The sequence below is a fragment of the Ixodes scapularis genome, unplaced genomic scaffold, assembly GCF_016920785.2.
Source record: "Ixodes scapularis isolate PalLabHiFi unplaced genomic scaffold, ASM1692078v2 PGA_scaffold9__187_contigs__length_104089568, whole genome shotgun sequence".
In the NCBI taxonomy this organism is placed as follows: Eukaryota; Metazoa; Arthropoda; class Arachnida; order Ixodida; family Ixodidae; genus Ixodes; species Ixodes scapularis.
The window spans coordinates 53026660-53044899 of NW_024609884.1; the positions used below are offsets into that span (position 1 = coordinate 53026660).

Below are 18240 nucleotides of genomic sequence, written 5' to 3' on the forward strand. Positions count from 1 at the left end.
TGCAAAGGTAAAAAAAAAAGCATGTTTTGTGAGCATCAGTAAAAGCTAAAGTCTGGAAAACCGCACGTAAATATGTTGCGACGAGTACAAAGAAGTATGCCGCTATTTTTGATGAAACGAAAGTGTAAAGCGGTCAACATTACATTGCATTTGCTGTTCTTGTGATCATGTTTTTATAGTGTCTTGTTGCAAACGACTATCCACGTTTACGACAGTCCACGAATCCCTCCTATTTGCAACTCCAGACTGCTGCTCGCCCTCTTGCAGACGAACTAAGAACCAGAGGGGCGGGGACGACAGCGGAGACGGTGGCAGGGACTGTTGGCCTTGGTCCTCTCGTTCTGTTCGGCGTGTTCGTGCATCGTGCGGTTTTCACGGAAGTGAGTGCGTTAAAATATAACTGTTGCGGTCCGCTTCACAATGGCATTGCACAAGGGGACCGGGACATCTCATTTCAATAGGAACTTTTTGTAAATTGCATACTGATATATAATGCTACTATTTGGCGGCGCGCTCAGCTATATACCACGACTATGCGTATAAGAACTCTGTGGCGAAGTCCAACCGCCGACCGTGGCCCGCTCGGACGGTTCAAGTTTCATTTACGGAGACGATTGTTTCTGGGGGCCTCAGCAGACTCTCTCAACCTACGACGCAGCGTGCATCGCGCTGCACCGTTCTGTTATGGTTTTAATAAATGCATTAACCTGAGTATGTGAAACTGGCGACGAGGAAGTTTCTCGAAGGATGGACGACTACGCTCATCACGGACAGATTCCGGAGTTTTTTCCCCGGTGGAAACTGGAGTTTGTGGTTGGAACGCCTCGAATTCTACTTCGAGGCTAAAAACATCACAAGCTCCGCAAAGAAGCGAGCCGTCCTTCTGACGTCCTGCGTTGAATCAACTTATGACATTGTACGAGCCCTGCTAGCGCCCAAGAAGCCTTCGGAGGTCGAGTAATCACCAGAACGCAGACGCGCTCAGCCGGCTACCTCTGTCAGACACAAGGACGAACCGGCGCCACCAGGTGATGTACTCTTGCTGGAAGCCATGGAGAGTCCACCCCTCACTGCTCAGCAGATAGCAAGTCTCACTCGAGATGACCCGGTGTTGTCGCAAGTGTACAAGGGACTGCAAGATGGCACAACCTCCAAGTGGACAGGAGACGAGTTCACACCGTACAAGCGTCGGGAACTTGAATTGGCAACACAAAATGCATAACTTGGGGAGCATGTGTCATACCACAAGCAGCGCGCGAGCAAGCCCTGAAGATGCTGCACACAAATCATCCAGGCATTGTGGCGATGAAAAGCACTGCCCGAAGTCTTTTTTGGTGGCCAAGGCTAAATGCCGACATTAAGGACACTGCAGCTGTGTGCGAGACCTGCCAGCAACATCATCGGGCAAAAACAGCAGCACCAACACCTGACTGGTCACCTGCCACCCGACTTTGGGAAACAATCCACATCGATTTCGCAGGACTAATCAATGGGGTATCATATTTGATCATCGTCGACGCGTACTCCAAGTGGTTGGAAGTGAAGCCGATGCATGCCACGACGTCCACACACGTCATTGGCGGTCTACGCTCTGTTATTGCAACTTTTGGCGTACCGAGAATACTTTTCTCTGACAATGCGCCGAATCTCGTATCAAGCGAAATGAACGAGTTTTTGACAAAAAAACGGCATCAAGCACCACACTAGTGCACCGTACCATCCGGCAACTAACAGGCAAGCAGAACGGATGGTGGGCGAAACGAAGAAAGCCCTCTTGAAGCTTACGGAGGGAACAATTCAGTGCAGAATCGCCAGGTTCTTGTTCCGATAGCCACGACGGTCTCATGTTCCACGGGAAAAACACCCGCCGAAGTAATGTTCGGTTGACGAATAGCCACACCCCTCGATCTCATGAAGTTAGGGTCTATGAACGAAGACCGAGAGGCTCCCAGCGGTGGAGTAACGGCAGATTATTCTATCGGACAACCAGTCTACGTGAGGAATTTCAGCGGAAGTCCGACCTGGCTGCCAGCGGTAATCATGAAGCCGATGGGAATTCAATCATTCCAGACAAGGTTGGATGATGGAAGACTTCAGCGTCGACACGTGGACCATATTCGTTGTCGACAAGAAAACAGAGGAGCTCCGGACATGGAAGAGAAAATATCTCCCTTCATGAGCTACCCAAACGCCGAGACCGCCAACGAACCCGCAGCTTTGGGACAACCGGAACCACATGGAGAAGAGATCACCATGAACAACAACACCGCGGACGGTCCAACAACCTCCGATTCAAGGAATAGATTCGGCCGCAGGATCAAGCAACCAGCACATTTGCAAGACTATGTCTTGAGTTTTAACCCAGAAGGGAGAAACTGATATATATTGCTAGTATCTGGCGGCGTGCTCAGCTATATACCGAGACTGTGCGTATAAGAACTCTGGTGCAAAGTCCAACCGCCGACCGAGGCCCGCTCGCACAGATCAAGTTTTGTTCACGGAGACTGCTGTTACCGGGGGCCTCAGCAGACTCTCTCAACCTACGACGCAGCGTGCATCACGCTGCGCCGTTCTGTTATGGTTTTAATAAACACATTACCCTGAGTATGTAAAACATACACTGCGGATTTCGGGTCCAGCGGCTGCCAGCACAATCAGTGCTCAACATGATGGCAAATCCTCCCGCTAGTAGTGCAGAGCTCTCGCATAAGATCTACAAAAGAATTTATTCTTACCAAAAAGTAGGAAAGAACCACTCGCCAAACAGTGTACCGAGCAATGGGCATCGGGAATGGGTTCATATTTTTTATGCGCCGAAAGGCCGTGACAAGCAACGTGACAGATAATCTTCGAGCACTCCCAAAAGACAAAATATTGTACCGGCTTTCAGTTATTTAAAAAGGCAAATAAAGAAATGCTCGTAGCATTTTAAGTGCGTCTGTATGCTAATCATGAGGTGTGCTTAGAATGTGCAGCTTTGGCGAGGTGGGTCTCGACGATGCAAATAACACGGTACACAGGTGTAGTATACTGCATATTTTACTATATTTCTTTTGTCAGAGCAAAAAAAAAGAAAACCCCCGAACACGCCGATGACGTTATTATGCAGTTCTTGCATGGTGTTACCGCAGGCTACAGTGGTTATGACAAAGCTCCTGGCACACGCTAAAAAATCGCGCTTCAAAGTTGCAGAGCAAACTTCTGGTCGCAATGCCTTACCGTACTGTAGCCTGCAGCTACACTATGCTAAAAAGTGCCCATTAGTAGCCATGGTGCAGGTTGATCACGTGTTGCAATGCACTACTACAACCATCAAAGTAGCAATGTCATCAAGCAAGGCATGCATAATTTACACACTTCAAGCTGGACGTCGTCGGTTCACTTGTTTTTACGAGCGCAAGAAATTGTTTGCACAAAAAATGCCATGCAAGTTTAGGAGGTCCATGCGTTTATTCAAACGCAGACATAGTGTTCTCGTTAGTGTAAGCCGTGCGAGCAATGCGGTAAACTGAAGATCGCATTTCGTAAACAATGTCGCAGCATGTAACACACTGCTTGTCTGCCCTTAGCACTAACACTTAACCACTCACTCTCATACGATTCCTACGGATCAGTGATGTGATTGTAGCGCCATTTCTACCAACTTGCTTACTCTGCTACATATTATCGAAATGTGAGGATTTCGTGCCAACATTGCACCAAAAGTTAATCCCACTTTATTAAAGGGGGACACTACCCAGAAAAAAAAAAATTTGAAAAAAAAAGTTGATTTTGAAAAATGCCATATTTACATTCACCAACATCATGTAGAATGTCAGTTTAATTAAGGACTTTTTATTCTAAAAGTAACCCTGTCAGACAGCTTGTCGGGGCAGAAGCAGAGTGATTTATTTAGATATAGAAAACTCCTTATTTGCAACAATACATCAAGAAACCTGAACATGAGCCAAACAGCCTCCAACCATTTTTTTATTTCTCTCTTAAAAGCTCCCATCATACTTTTTTTTTTCCTGTGCATTGCGTCACTGCGACCATTACCTGTGCCTGGGGTTTCCCCAGGAATTAAAATTATGGGGAGCGTCTGAATTTTCAGGAGAGGGGGGGGGGGGGGGGGGGGGGGGGGGGGGGTCTTTATTTCACACCTTTTAGAGCGCAGCTCTCTGGTGCACGCTTCCAGTTTGAGCGGCATCGCCGTCGGCGTAACCACGCGGTGCATTATGAAAAACGTCCCAAAATGAAATGCACGGGTCTCACTCATGACCCACGTGTTGCATCATGGGACGTTTCCCATAATGACGTCACACGTGACGTCACGAGGGCCCCCGCGCATTGCATAACGGGAAACGTCCCATGATGCAACGCACCGGTCTCACTCGTGACCCGCACGCTGCATCATGGGACGAAGGAGGAGGAGGACGGGAGGAGGAGAGAGGAGGGTTTTATGGGTGATGAAAACTGACGAAGGAAGTTAGGACTTGGGAAAGTTAAGAGAAAGTAGGGAAGAGGAGGATGAGGGGAGGAGGAGGAGAGGAGGGAGGAGGAGAAAAGGAGGAGGGGAGATCCCAGCTACCCGTTGTGCAGGCAAGTGATATCACTATTCATAAATCACAGAGAGGCATGTGTGAAAACGTGGTGTATTCATTCCAAGTAGCCATCTACATGGGTACAGGTCTGTGCTGTATCCATCAATCTCTGTGGCACGTCAAATGAAGTTGGTAAATTGTGTGCTGCCAAGGTCAACGACGGCTTGCTTGTGGTAGCTCTGTATCTCTCGCCTGCGGCACTCACCCAATACTTTGTGCAAGACAAACAAGAACTTCATGCCAGTCATGCAGGAAAACATACCGTTGGCCCCGAAAGACGTGCACTCGCTGTTGTGCTGTGCCATCTTAGGGTAACACGCTCAAGACTAATGCTGTCTTTCTTCGACAGAGCCGACAGCAAGTAGGATGATATCGAGAGTATCACGTTCCTCGTGAAAGTGTTGACTCTAACGCTGTCTCAATCTCCTGCCGTGATCCTGCTGTCCTGTTTCCTGGCACCGGCAGAACTTAGAGTGGAGCGTCCAGATGTGAGAACTACATTTCCTCTCTCCGGACAAGCAGTGAGCGAGAATACCCGAATATATATACCGGGCATTTTTTTTATTCTTACAGATTTGTTTAAAAAAAAAGCCGTGAAAGCTACACTTATGCGGTTTGTGCGAGTGAGTTATACGCCCAGGGGACATTATGTGGGTGGCTCATCTTTGCGATAAGTGGGCTAATTAATTAAAATTCACTAATTAACTTTTTAATTAGTGAAAATAGACATATGGTTCCAATTAGAAACTTGCTGAGCATTGTCCAAAGCCCCTAGACCAGTAATTTTTAGAAAGACTTTGAGCACGTGAGAAGCGCAGTAGCGTGCTGAAGTTACCACTCGCGGAGCAGGTACAAGGCTGGGGAATAAGAGACGAAACATTGCGCGGGCGCCTTACCGAAACCGCTAGCCTTGTACCTGCTCCACGAGTGGTAACTTTAGTGCACTACTACGCTTCTCACGCACTGAAAGTCTTTCTGAAAAAAACTGATTTAGGGGTTTTGAACGATGCTCAGCAAGTTTCTAATTGGAACCATATGTCTATTTTCACCAATTAAAAGTTAATTAGGGAATTTTAATTAATTAAATGACTTATCGCAAATATCAGCCACCCACATAATGTCCCCCTGGGCATATAACTCACTCGCACAAACCACATAAGTGTAGCTTTCATGGCTTTTCTTAAAATAAATCTGCAAGAATAAAAAAAAAAAAAACACCCTGTATATATATATATATATATATATCTTTCTCAGATTGTTTAGCACGGTATATCACAAAATCGAAATACCTCAAGAGAGGAACGAGAGGAGGAAAGGAGGGGAGGAGGAGCAGAGGACGAGGGGAGGAGCACGGGAGGAGGAGAGGGTACGGATGAGGAGGAGGGGCATACCTCCTTTCCTCCTCAAGAGCTGCACTCTAATTCGGCGTTAAAGAAAACTGTAAATGTCCAATTTTTTTGGCATAAATTTCACTTTAGGAAAACTATGTTTGTTTCCTAACGATAATTTTCCTAAACAAAGTCGGTGCGCTCCTGATAAAAACGACCATAATTTATTTTACAATTCATGTACATGGATGAAACTCTGCACTGAATTTCGCCTTGCAACTGGCAGTATATACAATCAATTTGATGGAGGCACCCATGTAAAGTTGCTGTAAATTGTCTATACACCAACTCATGTTTACAAACAAACCGGAATGCCCCTCGCGGCCCGCCACCGGTGCTGCGCATGTTACATGGGGTGTGGGCCAAAAGCACACTGTCCCGCATCAACGAACCATTGGAATATGATGTTGTTGGCGTCGGTGTATGACCCCGTGCCCTTTTTCGCATTGGAATAGTCGATACTATGTCTTCCTAGCAATGTCTTACTATTTTAGTGACCCTAGCAAAATTAACAATGCTCGTAACACCGCGAGCTTCGCATAAATAATGTGACGTGTACCCCTTCAATCCGCGGGAATGCCGCAGAATGGTTGCTACAGCCCGATTCACACGACGAGATTTTCTTCGCCATTTTTAGTCGTGCCATCGCTTGTGCTGCAAAGGCATGGAAGGTAGCTCGACAACAATACTTAAAATCGCAAGCAGAATCAAACTAAGTGAATTAGATGTAACAAGTCTGTGATGGTCTCTTTGTACCTACTTTTACACTGAGCCTACTTAACCAGAACAACCTTCAAACTCAAGACTTCCGAGGCCCGCACTTCTTATCGCAATTACCGGGTCAATGTTTGGTCTACGGGCCACCGTCGTTTCAACGAGCAGACAACAGTTTGAACAAGCAGATGAGTTTGAAAGAGCCGACAGTTTGAACGAGCAGACGACAGTTTGAACAAGCAGGTGAGTTTGAAAGAGCAGACAGTTTGAACGATCAGACGACCGCTTGAATGCAAAGACGCACGAATGTGGTCCGCGGTCCAGACAACTTGACTATTAGCCTGCGTTCATGTTAGAACAAAACAAAGAAATCTGACGACCACAAGTATTTATGAATTCAACACAAAGTGCTTCCCGCAGAAGCAAACCTGGTCCATCAGTGTATGGTTTTCTTTTTTCACGGCACCTATGCACATTCTCGGACGAACTGAGCAGGCAGAAAACACACGAAAACTTATCTTCACACCCTTCTCAGCTCTTTTGGTACAGCATGTCGGGACGTTTTAACGAGAAGGCAGGTTTTGGTGGTGTAACAGAGTTGAGTTGGTGTATACCATGAAGTTAAAAAATGCTCCCATTTGATTGGGCGATCAAGCTACATCCTCAGGCCTGTCGTTTCCACGAAGGGGTATAGATGTGAAAATGGAGCATGAATTGGCACACACACACGTAACAAAACGCCAGGCACATCATACGACATGCTGGGCGCTGTACAATCATTTTTGGTGAAAAAGACTTCCTGAATCCCTATTGGCGCACTGTATCCATTCAGAGTTTCTAACATGCTCTATTGAGAGGGGACCCGTGAAATGCAACTCCTGGGCTGCAAAACTGATTGTCAGAGCAGCTAGGGACACAACTTTGAAAGCTTCTTGCCACTCATCGCAGCTAGGCATCGGAGATAGGGCCTGAGCACTTGGGGTGTCAACAAAACATTAATGGAATGGAGAGGGCTCAATATTTTGTTCACAACAAAGTGATGAAGCGTGCAGTGCACGGACATATACTAACACGTACTAGAGCATGCATGTTACGTAAATCCTGTAGACACCAACGAGCACATTGCTAGAGCCACTTGTAAACCTTCCCTAAAAAAGTATTAAAAAAAAAAAAAGAAATTGCAATGCTTCTGGCTTAGTGCAACGTTGGCTGTGCCAACACGGCACTACCGACTATGCCGCGCGCCTCCTGCTAGAATTAGCAGATTTTGGCGACTTTACGCATCTCAAACTTTGTAGGTAAGTTTCACAAATTTTCAGGTGGAACTACATCGCAAGAGAACTGTATTGTTTTCTGAATATATAAAAAAAAGTGGAGTTACCCTTTAAATGAACACTTCTGTAAATCTTTTTGTTTACTATTTGTAGCCAGTCCCATACTTTCAGAATGCATGTTGCTCACTCTATGCCTGAAATTACATTATTTGCTTGTACAAACCACCCAACTAGCTCTATTTGCCTCCTCGGCAACTCGTACAACTTTTAGCGTCATTTTACCCGTCAATCCCAACCCCGATTGAAGGACCGACCGCATAGCAGCAAGCGCACGTCGCCGCGACAGTACCTGGCGCAGGTCAGGCACCCGAATGGAGGTGCCCGGGGGTCCTCGGAGGCTCAGCAGCGTCGAGGCAGTGCCTTCGAAGCAGGCATGCAGGGCCTTGATGGGCAGGTAGGCCTGGGCCACATTGGCCGCATCCTCCGTGATGTTCAGCAGGCTCTGCTGAGCCCAGGCGCGGTGCTCGTCAAGCTTTTGCTCCGCCGCCTCCAGTTCCTCCAGCTCCTTCTGGAGCGCCGAGAGCCGGTCGCTCAGTTCCCGGGTGTTGCAGCCTGGCCCGGCTCCCCTGCGAGCCGCAGAGGCAAAATAAACGCCTCAGTGTCAAGCTCGGACGGCAAATTCCTTCTTTACCTTCGTTGACCTTTCTGGTGCTCCACGAAATCCAAGTAGCATGTACAGAGTTAAGTAGCCTACATAATCGAGAGACACGTGCATGTTGTGCCAGTAAAGTAATGAAACAAAGTTACTCTTTTCTGGTCTTGACCAACCCTCAAAAAGAATGCATTAAAGTCATGTCTCGTGAATATGGACTCCGTTAATATGAATACCCCGCTATATGGACACCATTCAGGGACAAGCGGGGAAAATTCATTCATTTTTGTCTCGTTAATATGGACAACTCACATTATGGACGATTTTTGGGGGGAACGGAGGCGTCCATAACGAGACATCACTGTACCACAGTCCTTCAATGTTTCTGGGCACGAAAGCATACACTCATGCTGCAAGAGGACTCTATCAGAGGTACTCTCGATGCAAGATGACTAATCGACTCGGGTGCGGAGCCACGTTGTGGGCAGCGCTGTCAAAGGTACAGGTGCGAGAGCAAAATAGCAGCAGTTGGATAGGAGAAATTCTCCTTTCTAGGACTGGCCACTGTGTGCCCCAAGCATCTTTTTTATGCCCACTGGGGATTTGCTTGTCCTCTGGAAATGTATACAAAATGGGCTCGTTCCCAGTTTTTCTCGTGGCTTCCATAAAGCCACGCAGCACTTGAGATAAAGCAGGTTCACAGGTTGTAAGAGATTTCCCACAAACCAGATGAAGTCAAATTTGAGAGTTTTGGATACCAAATTAACAGCAGATCTGGCATGCCCCAGCCAAAGGATTGAGGAGTAATTTCAACCGCCTTGGGATCTTTTGATGCACAAACCAAATGAAAAGGCTATTGAGTTTCAAAGTGATACAAGTGCAGTGCACATATAGCTGCAGCCTTCACAAGTGATAACCCCAATGATGCAAGCCCCACTGATGCTACTGAGAAATTGTAACATGGTGAAATGCTGAGAAAACTTTGCACACAAGCTGCAATGTCTTTGCAACACTTGAGAGGAAATTTAGCATTGAGCACAACCATGTGGAATAGATTGGTGCCTCATGATATCATCTATGAAAGACACTTTCTTGACAGGGTTGGCCCTGAATGTACTTTCAGGCCAAAGGTGTCAACAAACTGTGCTGCCAATAAACCTTAAAACTGCCCAAGAAGTTTTGTGTTTGAAAAGTACATGGGTTTTCTTAAGGTCTACTGGATGAAGTCAATAACCCCCAACATATACTGCAGAAAAAATCCATTAGGTCGTATATCAACAAAGTGCCAGTTTAGAGACTTAAAAGAACTGTGGTGTTACCTATCTTGTTACAATGGCGTCTGACATGGAAAGATCATCTGACTTGGCCTACAGTATGTTTGCCATGTTTTGACACCAAGGCACAAAAATCTGCATGTGTTTAGCAATAAGCACCTCAGATACACTTTCAGTAGCAGATCTTTGCTGTTTTATCACTGTGGTAATTTTGTACCACGACAGTCCCACAAAATGAATCCGGATGAAGAAAGGATTGGTGCTCTACAAATTCCTCAGAAAAGAGTAACTTAACAGTACCACAGACTATTTCAGAGCACTAAATTACAACTAATAGAGTTTGCAGCAAACATGTCAAGTAATGAGCGATAAGAATATTCATACAAGTGAAGGCAAAATAACATACTTCCACTGGATGCTGTTCTTCGATTTCTTTTCAATGAGGCCAATTCCCTCAAGGACATTGGTGATGTCGTATATTCTTCGTTTCTGCCGCACAGCCAACAGGTCTGCTGCCTGCAAAATAATAGTTATTGAAGTCTACTCACTGAAATGAAGTCATCTAAATCAATTAGATACTCACAATAAATGGCACATAAGCATTGGTCTACAGTGTTCAATTGCTAGTTTAGGACTGGTACATAGAATTCGCAGCTGTTATCAATGCTACTATCTTTTCAACATACAGCTTTATCAGCCTGCAGGGCAGGGCTGAGCAGTATCGAGACAGTATTTGAGTATCCACATTGCTATAGCGAGATACATTTGAAAATATGCATGTGCATCTCAGTAGTGAAATACATTTACAATGTATCGATTGTATTGCTATACTCTGCCAGGTTTAGCTATCTCATTACATTTGTTGTGAAAACTAGCTGCCATGCTGCTACGATAAAACGAAAATCGCGTTCAGTGTGAGAGGTCCCAGAATATTTAATATGAACTTGCTGTGTAACTTCCTCTGCAGGAGAGCTCTAGGTCAATTGCCTGATATATTGAGAAAAAAAAAAGCAATCAATATTGAGAAAAAAAAGGTGGTTAAAAAAAAGTTGTATACGATATTGGGCACTAGCGGTCTCTCGTTTCCTGTAGGTTCCGCGCACACTAAAGTGACTGCACATGCTTCGCTTGTTCTAGTGCAGACTAGGATGCCTTAGTGCAGACAGGTTCAGCTCTGCTGTTCAATCCCAACCACTGAGTGACTCGGAAGACAACCAGCTTGAGACATGCCCTCAATCCCAGGTTTAACCATCGTAAAGAAAAACCCCGCTCAATCATAACATTGTGTGAGAAGAGACTTCTTACAAGCACAAATACCTGACTGAAAATAACTAAGTTCTATATGGCACATGAGGCAAAACGCGGTTCATTTCTGGCAGACGCCTTTTGTCAAGCACGTCAAGCAGTCACCGCGGCTTGCAGTACAGCCGCCAGATTTTTTAACAATATTGTGCGAATGTCGACCGGCCGGTTGACCAGTGCCTTATCGCACCGTGAAAGAGCAGGTAAGCGAGACTATGCGCGTGTGGCGGAAGGCCCACGGCTGGCCTCGCTGACTTGCTGTTTCCCATCGCAATAAAGCGCTGATCTACCGGCTAATCGGCATTCACAAAATATTGTTAAAAAATCTGGTGTTTTTTTTATCGGCATTGAGGGTGATGGCTGTGCATAGATGAGGAGTTCAATGCAGAGGGCGAGGCATAAACTGAAAGAAAGAGGAACACAAGCACTACCCTTTGTATTTGCCACAAACGTCACCCTCCGCACCTTCTACCGCTTGGAAAGAAACTGTATTTCAGTATAAATCTGTATATGTATTCCATTTTCGCAGAAGTATCTCGGGGACATTCCGTCACATAAAAGACAAAAGTATAGCAGTAACTGCATTTTAGCCTTCAAATTCGTATATCTCGGTACTTGTATTCCCAAATACTTTTTGAGTATCTCTGCCCTACCTTGCTGCAGGGCCCACCTTGTGATTGGTTAGAGGCCATAAACTTGTACAACATGGGGGTATTATTAGATGTGACAGGGGGTCCACCAGGAACCTGTTTACTGATGCCAAAGCTGAAATGGGGCCACGGCTGTTCCCTTCTCGTAAAAAATACAAATGCCAGACAACCTGTACATCTAACAGGGAGCTATCTCTGTCCCTGCGCAGTCTCCCCTGTACATCTCTTAATTAACAAGTTCTATGGTGTCAGAGAAACAATAAAAGTATGTACTACCTTGAGGGTATATTAATTAAATAAACAAGACAGTGGTTTGGGGCATAAGCATCTATTAATAATAGAGGTAAACAATGTAGGTAAATAGCAGATAAACCATTAGGTTTATTCATGTTAAATTACCAAGTTTTAAAGTTTTTCAGTCGCAAATGGAACCGATAAACGAATTCAGTATGAAGGTTACTGAAGCTTGAAGGCTGTGTTATGCAAACAGGATATGACTGTTTGTATGTAATATGGGATGACAACAGATCAAGTGACAAGCTCCCATTCCAAACTAAACAAAATAAAAATAATAATCCACAAACAGTATTATCTGCACTTCTTTCTGGTTATAAACTCAGCACAGCGTTTAACAATATTTATTTATTTATATACATATCACTACGTTGTTGTTTTTGTCTAGCATTACCGTGCTAAAACCCACTCGCGTGTATATTGATTGCATTTTGTTTTTAACGATTAGTGGTTATTTCAGACTATGATTTGAACACAAAAAAAGCATATGCAGAAATTAGGATAAAAAAAAAAAAAAAAAGAAGTTTGCATCGCAGCACTTTTTGGCCGTGCAGACGCGAGCGTAGAACAAAATAACACGCACGACCTAGATGCCGAAAAATGCCTGGCTTCCAATGTGGGGACACCTTCCAAATCCAGTTGACTGATTTTTTTTATGCACCCGGTGTTCCTGGGCCACGATTTGAAAAGACAAAAGCTCTAGTTGGATAGATACATACATGCTAACAGGCAGGTGCCATTGATTTACAAAGCAGCTGAATCAAAGACATTAAATTAAAAATTGGCAATAAAGTAGCGTCTGCATATAAGAAGCAGCAACTACCTAGATAACTTCAACCGTGAATAGCTCAAAAGTAGGAAAAGCTGCGATGCAGGCAGACACAGCGCTTGCAAGACCGCTCTCGCAGTAACAGAAATACGCAAAGGAAGATTTCATGACAGTCACTTACAATTTTCAAGTCTAAAACTCCATCTGGTGCTTCCTGTAACAACGTGACAAATTTTGTCGTAAGAAGACCCAAACTTTTTTCATGCCGACTCGGCGCTGCATCCGCCATGTTCACAAACGACCGGAGCCGTTGGATATCTCGCGTGCGCCCCGCAGCACTCGCGACTTCGCGAGAGCCAGTGTTACCAACTGAGTTTCGAAACAAATCCCTAGAGCCACCCAGGGCCAGCCGCCAGCCCTCCATCAGCTCTACTGGCTCTACCTCGTTGCACGGTTTGCAGTGTTCAGTCGGCAATCGACTTCCGGTAATACATTTCTATGGGAAAAGGCGAGTTTCTCCCTGCGCTTGATTATGAGAGCAAATATCACGAATAATTCCTACGTAGTAGGTAGATTGGAACATTCCTCAGTCACGCAGGCGAAACAATGCGGAGAGCAGTCGTCTGCAACTTGCGCAGGAGTTGCGGCGACGCCAGAACGACGCCGAGCTCCGATTGGCTTTGATTGGTAGGATAGTGGGTAGACATCAGTGCTAGATGCATTGAGGTTTGCCAACTATTTGTTTTTGAAACAAAAAACAAAAAAAAACAGTGAGGGCGCAGGCGAGCTGGTGAATATTGATCATGATGTAGAAAACCCGAGACTGTGGTAAAAGCAGAGAAACTTGGTCGAAGAAGAAAGACAGGGGAGAAGAATACCTCAAACTCAGCTACTGCGTTTATTTACTCAATGCCTTATATATATATCCACAACCCAGGGATGGGCAGTATTTCAAATACAAGTATTTGAAATACGTATTTCAAATACTTTGTGTATTTTGTATTTGTATTTAATTACAAATTGGGTAATGTATTTCACGTGTGTATTTAAATACTAAAATGTGGGTATTTCAAATACAATTGTAATTAAATACAATTTTGTGGGCGAAAATACATCCCTCAAATTTATTGTCACTGTCCAGAGCAGGAAGAAAACCATGTTCTGCACCAAATCTTAATCAAGCACAAGCGTTTAAAGACTTTGTGATTACGGTGCTAGTCCAGGGCAAGAATAGTGAAGAAATCGACGTTCACAGGCAGACTCGATAAATAAGTGCCTGTGACAACTTGTGATGCTTTCCAGCCTGATTTCCATCTATTTTTTTGCCTGGAACATTCTAAATGCACGGGTCGTCCAGAGTTTCGTAACTGGTGTGAGTTGCAACAACAAAAAAAAAAAATTCTCTAGCTAGTGCTGCGCGTCTTGGTCGTCTCGGTTCTTTGTTGGTCTGACTCTATACCAAAATTTGTAATCGGCAAAAAAAAAAAAAAAAAAAAAGCTGCTTGCAGTTCTGTACTTTTTTCACCTGTTACGTCCAAGCTGATTACATTTTTTTGTGATTATATTTCTATTATGTTACTATAGTCGGTTACAGGTTAAGAAGGTAGCGGCAAATGCCCCTCAAAGGGACTCATATATCCCTCCGCCATCTGCGCATCTAATAGCGTCCCTTTGTTTCCGTGACGTTGCGACCGACGCGCGAGGAGGGTCTTGCCTTTTGTACATATTTACTTTATGTTTAGACTTTGACTTAGCATTGTGGATACCACGAGAGGGTGATTAGAGTTTTCCCCCTCCGATGAAAACAAATACGACTTTCCGGGATTAGCTTCCCCCTCCAATAGATACAAAGGCTGCTGTCAGGGGCTCGGTTCCCCCTCCGATGAATACAGAGGTATTCTTTTTCTTATTTTTCTTAAAAAGGGGATCGGAGACAAGTTGGAATCCATTGGAGCGGAACAAGGAGCGTTTCCAGTGAACTCTTCTTTCGGGTGCGGAGAGATTTGAAACAAGCGCATGACGCTTCTGGGAGGAGCTTCTCCTACCTTCTTGACTTGTAACCGACTATTGGCGACGTGAGCGATCGAAAGCGTCGCTGTGATTGGCCTTCCACGATTGGCCGAATGCTGACTATGACGTCAGCAAAGGATTTTCCATTGACGGAAATAAGAGTGATGTAAGAACTTCAATTTTGACGGTGTTGGCAGCGTTGGTTTCAGAGCGCAATGATTTCAAGCTTCCACCGTACTAATTACAAACGCCATCGAAGTTGTTGTTCACTAGGTAATGACGTCACGAAAGGTAACCATAGGAGGGCGCCACCAAAACATCTCGCCGCCAATAGACCTTTTCACCCTCCGCCGCATGGGCGCTGCCATCTTGGAATCACGTGATGCGGCCGCCATTAGGTTGCTTCAACTTGTTGCTCTGCTCTCCCGTCCGCGCCTTGGCGGATGCGTTAATTGAATTCGTGTTTTTCGTCGCGTTTCACCGCGTCTCTTGCAAGTTGCCTTACTCTGTAAAGTGTATTCCGATGCTTATACTTACCATGCAGTTGCATTACATCATTATGCGCGCAACTTCTGTAGTTGATTTTGTAACACGTTTTGAATATTTTTTACCGCCGGCGTACGGGATACGTGTGAAAAAGGTTTTATAGGAACATGAATCGGCGTTAGCACTTGCGCACATTGAATACATATATGACTTGAAGAGAGCCTCGAGGGTTCAAATACCAATAACTTATGAAAACTGAGGTTTGGTTACTAATAAGGGCGGAACATTTGCAATAGGAAACCCAATGTTCTTATATATATATGAGTGCGCAGTGGTGTCAAGGAAGGAAATAAAAACACTCAGCGTAATTAGCCACATGTTTTTCCTAAAAACATGGTGTTTTGTAGTTACAACAGATCGAAAACAGTTTCTTTTGATTACTCCAGGGAACTAGTGGAGAAGGCGCGGGAACAAACATTTAGTTTGAATTATTTTTTATGCTAGAAATAATGCCACCTTAACATTAGGCAACTTGTTTGTTCGCAATATTACACCTATATTTGTTTTTTGTTCTTAATCGCATGTGTGATATAAGCATTCGCTTTATCGGTTTATTTAGGAATTCCACGGATTTGTATATCGTGATTGGTCCCATGTTCATAGTCTTTCAGTTGCTTGAGTCATCTTTTTAATATAACCATGCCAGTTTCAGTTAATTTATTTCAACACAAATATTTGAACTTCCCGCGTAAGAAACTGTCACAGACAGCTTGATAGTGCCTATGATTCACAAAGTGCAACGCCGAAAAAAATCGTTCTGCGTGAAAATCACCCGAGTGCAGCCGGTTGTCGACGGCGAATAGGGATTTACTTTCAGTAGCTGGCGACGTCAAAATGTGCAAAGCGCATCGCTTCAAGTCAGTGAACAGCTTTCTACACAGGTCCATTGAATGGCGCCTGGCATTCGACTTGAGCCAAGCTTATCGGAGATCATTTCTTTTGCGCTCTTCAATTTTATTCGGCAAATTTTACGGAAGATGAATATCAGACATTATTTAAAGTCTGGCATTCACTTATCTTACGATTCTCATACCTTGAGAACGTCGTAAGCAAATGTCCATATAACAAAAAGTTTATTTCATAGGGCCAATATTTTGAAATGCTGTAAATGAGTACTTTAGCTGAAGAAATTTTCCAGTCAGCCTAGGCTGGTCTATCATATATGTCTCGAGCGCTTAATTTCTTCAAATAAAACAGGCCGAGACAATATCACTTTTTTTATATTGTCTACGTGATTATATGAAACTTTTCTAGTCATCATAAAAGACGTTTCGAGTCTCGAAGTTAGAAAAGGCTGGTGTACGGAAACAAAACATCGAACAGTAAACTTGGCAGTTCATCTGTTCTTGGTGATTCAGCAGATTGTTAATCATGTTGTCGACCAGCTTTTTCACTAAGCACTCATGCAATATAGTCTGTTGCAATATAAGATGATCAGTTCAATATCTGACTTGAGCGCGAGCTATCTACCTTCCGCACCGCTCGGTGCACGCACAGCCAAAGCACGGCGGCAGGCAACGAGCGCACGCTGCAGGCGGAGCTTGTCCTGCTCTTTTTCTTTTCTTAAAATTAGTGTCCGCGGGTACGGATGTGGACAATGGTGCTCCTTCCTGTGCATCAGCGCAGTTGTTTCACCGCCGAACCTGGCCGAAGTTAACGATGGACGGAATCAGACGCATATATACTCTGTTTCATACTTAGTGTACAACGCTGTCAAAGCTACTGGCGCGAGCATGGGGCTTCATCCCGTTGATCCTTTGCAAGCGTTCTCGCGCAAACAACACCATTGATGAAGCCACGCACTCGCGGCAGTAGCTTTGACAGCGTTGCACGCTAAGTATGAAACAAAGTATAGTGTTCGTAAAAAAAGATCGCAATTTAGGCTCGAAACCACTTCGTGGTTTGCCAAATGGCTCAATACTATTGTTTCATTCGCTGTGTGCTACTAGAAAGAAATTCATATCGCAAAATTAATCGAAAGTGACATGAAACAGCATCACAATCGCGTGCAGGTTGAAACCGAAACCGACCAAATTGAAGCAACCTAATGGCGGCGATTGCGCCAGCGCTCTCTACCCGCCGGTCAGGCAACTACTGAAATGAACGCTAACTCCCGAGTGTGCGATGTAAAATTAACGTGAGATATTCAGAAACCCGTTGCAGGTGCCCTGAAGTCGCTGACGCAAATTTGGAGGAATGTATTTGGAAAAGTATTTGGAGGAGACCAAATACATTTGGTTCTATTTGTATCTTGTATTTAAATGCTTTTTTCGGAAATGTAATTAGATTTGTAATTAAATACATTTTTGACGAAGTATTTTGTATTTGTATTTCGATACATATTTGCATGTATTTTGCCCATCCCTGCCACAACCTAACCACCGACCACCGACGTCACAAGATCAACCTTTTTTATCTATGCAATCCTACCCACGCTGGTCTTCACCTCAACCGTAAACGGTGACCTCAATCCCACTTCCCTTCTAGCCGGAGTATGGAAAGGCTGTGCTTCATCTAAACGAGAACTGATAGGACTTTCAACTGAACCCCTGCCCGCAAAATGACTCATCGCACGTTCACTTACAACTATTAAAAAAAACAAAAAAAAACATTACATTTTAAGAAACTTCTTAGAACTACTTCCGTTCCGAGTTGCATCGAAGCATTGGACTTTTTCCGAAACCGACGCGCTCCATTGCGGCGAAATACCACACAATGCACTCTGGGAACTAGTTGGCCACTCAGTTTCGGTTTCGACTGTGCAGATTCATCTCGTGCTATCAC

At 44.6% G+C, this 18240-nt stretch overlaps 1 protein-coding gene across 1 annotated transcript in view; it reads right to left on the reverse strand.

Moving 5' to 3' along the window:
• The window catches only part of LOC8024010 (transcription factor E2F4), a 28568-nt gene extending 15353 nt beyond the window's left edge, over positions 1-13215 (reverse strand). Inside the window, exons 1-3 of the mRNA XM_029992509.4 lie at positions 13082-13215; positions 10292-10401; positions 8309-8585 (exon numbers count right to left, since the gene is read on the reverse strand). Coding sequence (XP_029848369.2) covers positions 8309-8585; positions 10292-10401; positions 13082-13189 — 495 coding nt within the window. The 5' untranslated portion in view covers positions 13190-13215. The remainder of the gene's footprint in view (positions 1-8308; positions 8586-10291; positions 10402-13081) is intronic.
• Positions 13216-18240: the final 5025 nt, after the last annotated feature.